The sequence below is a fragment of the Athene cunicularia genome (assembly GCF_003259725.1).
Source record: "Athene cunicularia isolate RWA chromosome 14 unlocalized genomic scaffold, athCun1 chr14_part1, whole genome shotgun sequence".
Taxonomy (NCBI): Eukaryota; Metazoa; Chordata; class Aves; order Strigiformes; family Strigidae; genus Athene; species Athene cunicularia.
Window position 1 is genome coordinate 14,182,791 of NW_020799118.1, and position 5,095 is coordinate 14,187,885.

Genomic DNA, 5,095 nt, shown 5'->3' on the forward strand with positions numbered 1-5,095 from the left:
CGCTGCCGCCATGCCGGAGGACAGGACCTGGGAGGCGTACAAGGTGCCCCCGACCCGCACCCCCGTCTCCGAGAGGACCACGTCGGTGCCCAACCCGGTCTCTTTTATCCAGACCGTCTTCAACTATGTCATCGACGCGCCCGTCACCTTCGTCCGAGGTACCGGTGGGCCGAGCCCTTCCCCGCTGCCGCCGCCGTCCCGGGGCCGCCGGGGCCCCCCACTAGAGCGTCGCTCCGTGGTGTGCGACGGTTGCGGGAGTCGGGCCCCGGCATGGCACGGAGGACTCGGGGTGACAGGCACACAGGGACACGGGGCAAGGACCCAGCCACCGGGGCAGGGACGTGGGACACAGCATGGACACTGGGACATACAGGACACGCGAAGGCACACGCACAGGGACACAGACAAGAACACACCATGGACACTGGGACAGACACACAGACAATGACAGAGCACAGGCAGAGGGACAGACACACAGATGGGCATACAGGGCCAGGGAGGAGCAAGCCAGACACACACACAGGGTCTGCTCGCTAGCCCTGGGCTGGGGATGTCTGACCACAGGGCTGTTGCTGCAGAGTGGATCGAGCGCCAGCAGGCCAAGAACAAGTTGTACTATTACCACCAGAAGTTTCGCCGTGTGCCTGACCTGAGCGAGTGTCTGGAGGATGACTACCTCTGCTTCTTCGAGGCTGAAGCACAGTGGAAGAGGGACAGGTATGGCTGTCACAGGGCTGTCCCCAGGTTGAGGCCCCAGCAGAGCACACTGCTCTGGTTAGCCAGCCATAAGAACTGCAGCAGCTGGCTTAAACTCACAGCATTTTTGTGGAGTTTGGGGTGGTGAGGCAGCACCTCCTGCCCACTCCATTACAGAACAGCTATTTCACAGTCCTGCTGTCCCCCCTGCAACAGGGTGGCATTAGGACACATCATTCTTCACTGCCTGGTTCCTGCACTGCTGCAGGACAGACCAGGACCCTGTAAAAACCCAGAGATGAATTTCCACAGGCTATCATTGCCCCTTTGTTCAGCTTTTCTGTCATCTCTTGGCTGACCTCACAGATCATGGTCTTGCCCACAGGATGGTTGATCAGGAAATCGTGGAGATAATTCGGGAAAGAATGGGCGCATGCAATCAGAGAGAAGGACCCAACCGGTTACAGAACTGCGCTAAGGAGGCAGAGCAGCTGTTGCAGGTCACCAAGGCCTACCAGGACAAATGTGAGTATGGCAGCAGATGGGAGAGGGGGTCTTAAGCCACATCCCAGGCTTCACGTGGAACAGAGGCTTTTTTTAACTTAGAGGCACTTTTCAGACATTTACTTTCTTTTTAGATGGTGATCTTGGTGTCCATGGAAATGCAAGAACATGCCTGATGAAGCAGAAGCACAGGATGATGGAGGAGAGGAAGGCACAAGCAGATGCGTCTCAGGAGACCTAAATGGTTAGTCCCTCCCTCTGTGGTGCTTGTATCAAATACTGCATGTTGCATCTTTGATGCTGTTGACCTCTACAATAAATGTGCAGCCAGACTCTGCCATACAACCAGAACCTAGACTCATTCTTTGAAGAGATCTGCAAACAGAATTTTTCTTTTCAGCTCTGAATTTATCTTTGAATTCCAGTTGATTGTTACCATCCTCTGAACCATGGTCAGCCCCCAACTCCCAGCACCCTGGGCTGCCCTAATTGGGATTTCCCCTCTGGAGCTCTTCCCCCACCTCCACACCAACAGAAACAGCCTCTGCCCAGCCCTGACAGAATTCCCTGCTAGGGTAACGATTACCTGCTGTAGGACTGCACATAATCTTCAGAGCAGGTTCTAGACCCCATTTAGGATTAATACACCATTAACAAGGATCAGTATAATGTAATACACTGTTTCATTCAACAGATGTTCTGGCTCTGGCCCACAGACATGAACCTATTCAAATCCCCAGCAGAGATTTAGTCCATCTGCCCAATGCATAAACCATCCCAGCAAACTAATCACAATTTCTTGTTCACTGATCACTTTATTGTCTTGTACAAAACCCCCTTAAGTCGTTGCCACAGCAGCTGCCTGGGTTCTCTGCACTGAGACTCTGGTGTGGGTCTTTGCCAGATGATCAGTGAACTCCTGCAAAAAAGAAAAAAAAATTTTTTTTTTTCTTAAACCACTATCATAGGCATTTCAGTGCTGCATCCCCTTCCATAAAGGTGCCTATTGTGGGGGCAGGGGTAGTTCAGATACAACTTATTTTTACTTGATGCTTCAAAGCTTTCTTTTTCCCATTTCCTTTGTCCACAAAATGCCACTTAAGTATTATACTCAAAACTGCATGCTGAAAAAAAAAATATCACACTCTACCTGGCAGTCAGCTCTAACTGCAACTCTACTCTCCTATTATTAAACTGCAGATTCTTTGGGTACAGCATCTGAACTTTAAAACATAAAAAGGGTAAGATCTGAGTGACAAATTGCAGAAATACTGTTACCTGATAAGGAGACTTGGTGAACACAGTCTCTTTCCAGAGGTCAGGGGTCAGGTAACTGTAGGTCTTGGAGATGGCATCGAAGGTGGCTTTAGCTACCGACAGAAGTCAAACACCACACGTCACGGCTACAGAAACCCACTCGCTAGTACCCGCCCATGCAGCTCCAAAAATGTAGAATTTAGGAAGGAACAGGGAGACCATAGCAGGGCCTCTCTGATATAAACACAAAAATCAAGTTTCTTTCTCTCTCCATTTACGACAATTACACTACTTCAAACAAGTGCAATCGCGCAGATTGGGAGATTTTTTTTTTTTTTTAGCATCAATTCAAGTATAAAAACAGTTTCTCGTTTTACAGAACTTCAGGATCATCTACAGCAGGACTAATCTGCATTGTGAAAGGTATCAGCAGAAGCCTTCACTTGTTTGACTACTACAAGCTTTGACATAATTTTAAAATACTATAGAAAATAGGTATGCTGCGTCCCTGTCAATGACAAAAATGGTAACATGTGTTGTTAAGCTACAGCACAAAATCCTAAATCTCACCGAAGTTGCCGAGGGTGGCAGTGCAGCCCCTGGCCGAGGTATAACAGTCATCGATACCAGCCATCATCAGCAGCTTCTTGGGGACAGGGGCAGACACGATCCCTGTACCACGGGGGGCTGGGATCAGTCGCACCAGGACAGACCCACAGCGGCCGGTGACCTACACAAAACCAACAGGTTACAGCCCCGAAACAGCCGCCATAGCACCATCACCCAGACCAGGCCCAGCAAGTCCCCCTCACCTTGCAAGGCACGGTGTGGGGCTTGCCGATCTTGTTCCCCCAATAGCCTCGTCGTACTGGCACGATGGATAATTTAGCCAGAATAATTGCTCCACGAATAGCAGTGGCAACTTCTTTAGAGCATTTAACACCAAGACCTACGTGGCCGTTGTAGTCCCCAATAGCAACAAAAGCCTGGAATCGAAAGAAAAGTTTTCATGTGCTGCATGGGAGCACTCTCCAGCAGGGTCTCTCACCAAGGATACCCCCAGTCTGGCAAAATGCTTTAACAGCAGTGAACAGTCACAAGTACAAATCAAAACAACACCTGCTGAAACTCGCAGAGCTCATGGTTTAAGAAGCCCGTTTTCCCCCTCAGAGCTGGTCAAAAACAGCTAAGGTGAAGAACTGGGATTTGATTCCCTGCTACAGCCTCATACTGCTCATAAGTCCTGATAATTTCCAAACAGAATTCCCTCTTTATGTTTAAGACTTCTCCCTCCACCACAGCCCCTGAAAAGCCAACATCACTGCACAAGAGCAACTTGATTTTGTGCTAGGGCTGTTTCAAGTAACTTTAAAACCTCAGTAATACATTCAAATGTTAATATAGACACTTTGCAAGGTACCCAAGCTCGTCTCCATCCCAAAATACTCACTAGCATTTTAATAAAGAAGAAAAAGGCATTTGAACTAATTCATTAATACCAAAAAAGCAGCAAACAACACACACAGTTTTCAACATGAGAAAACAAGAAAAAGGCTACCTTAAACCTGGTGCGCTGACCAGCACGAGTCTGCTTCTGGACAGGCATGATCTTCAAAACTTCATCTTTCAGAGAAGACCCCAGGAAGAAATCAATGATCTCTGACTCCTACAAGAATCAGTCACTTAATCACACAAGGCCACGCTTTCTAAACAAACACAACACACTAGTAAGGCTCCTACAATTCAAGTTCAGCAATCTTATACACATGCACTTTTAAGTAACAAGCACATACATTGAATTTTATAGGCATAAACTTATTCTAGCTTGCTAGGTAGTGCAACATCGCAAATTAAAGTTTTTTTTTTCCACCACCGAACAAAACTATCATAGAAACACTTCACCGACGTAGTGCCATCTCCACACAAGGCAGAAGTGCAGCAGACAAATTCCACCACCCTTCACTGCAAGTGACTGCACCGGTCCTCAGCTGCTGTTGATTTTAACCCGAGCACTTAACCTGAGCAAACCCGAACAACAAATGTAGCAATTACTGTGAACTCCGCAGTTCAGATGATGATTCCACTGCACATCACTTTAATATTCACTTAAGTTTACCTTGATCGGAAGTGAGAAGAGATAGATCTCCTCAAGAGACTTGATCTTCATATCTTTAACCAGGCGACCAAGCTTAGTGACAGGAATCCACTACAAAAGAAATCCGTGGGGAAGGGTCACCAGCGGCACCGCTGCCAGCACCCCACGGGAGCCGGCTCGCCTCCTGCTCCAGTTTTCGGGAGGGCAGCTGACACAGCCCCTTACTCGGCCGGTCCCGCAGAGCCCGGCTCCGCCGTGGTTCCCGCCACCCGGGACGGTCCCACGCAGCGCCAGAAACCACTTACTTCCTTATCTTCGGCCTTGCCTCCACGAGCCCCACGGCCTCTCCCGCGGCCCCTACCGCGGCCGCGCCCGCGGCCCCGCAGCCCAGTCCCGAAGCCGCCGCGGAAGCCCCCTCGGGCCGCTCCTGCACCTCCCGCAGCACCGGCGTCGTCCGCCATTTGCTAAAGCAGAGAGAGGCGCGTTAACCGGGACACCGTAAGGGCAGGAAAGGGCAGCGCGGAGGCCGATGCGGCCCCGATA

General features: G+C 49.9%; 2 protein-coding genes across 2 annotated transcripts; one reads left to right on the forward strand and one right to left on the reverse strand.

Moving 5' to 3' along the window:
• Positions 1–6: 6 nt before the first annotated feature.
• On the forward strand, positions 7–1,542 carry NDUFB10 (NADH:ubiquinone oxidoreductase subunit B10). Its single transcript, XM_026858966.1, has 4 exons — positions 7–158; positions 579–717; positions 1,082–1,221; positions 1,335–1,542. Exons 1-4 carry the CDS (start codon positions 11–13, stop codon positions 1,439–1,441), a joined length of 534 nt encoding a protein of 177 aa, XP_026714767.1. The 5' UTR covers positions 7–10; the 3' UTR covers positions 1,442–1,542.
• Positions 1,543–1,995: 453 nt separating this feature from the next.
• RPS2 (ribosomal protein S2) lies at positions 1,996–5,043 on the reverse strand. The gene is made up of 7 exons (XM_026859030.1): positions 4,858–5,043; positions 4,574–4,663; positions 4,016–4,123; positions 3,270–3,443; positions 3,028–3,187; positions 2,479–2,570; positions 1,996–2,119 (listed from the first exon to the last, which is right to left on the reverse strand). The coding sequence occupies exons 1-7, from the start codon at positions 5,011–5,013 to the stop codon at positions 2,039–2,041; spliced, it is 861 nt and encodes a 286-aa protein (XP_026714831.1). The 5' UTR covers positions 5,014–5,043; the 3' UTR covers positions 1,996–2,038.
• Positions 5,044–5,095: the final 52 nt, after the last annotated feature.

Bases quoted from the DNA above. Each gene is read 5' to 3' on its own strand.
- NDUFB10 (XM_026858966.1), top strand. From the start codon at position 11: ATGCCGGAGGACAGGACCTGGGAGGCGTACAAGGTGCCCCCGACCCGC. The intron at 159-578 runs GTACCGGTGGGC...CTGTTGCTGCAG, and splicing joins GCCCGTCACCTTCGTCCGAG to AGTGGATCGAGCGCCAGCAG. The intron at 718-1,081 runs GTATGGCTGTCA...TCTTGCCCACAG, and splicing joins GCACAGTGGAAGAGGGACAG to GATGGTTGATCAGGAAATCG.
- RPS2 (XM_026859030.1), bottom strand. From the start codon at position 5,013: ATGGCGGACGACGCCGGTGCTGCGGGAGGTGCAGGAGCGGCCCGAGGG. The intron at 3,188-3,269 runs GTGAGGGGGACT...GGTTTTGTGTAG, and splicing joins CCCACACCGTGCCTTGCAAG to GTCACCGGCCGCTGTGGGTC. The intron at 2,120-2,478 runs GTAACAGTATTT...TCTTTTTTGCAG, and splicing joins TCACCAAGTCTCCTTATCAG to GAGTTCACTGATCATCTGGC.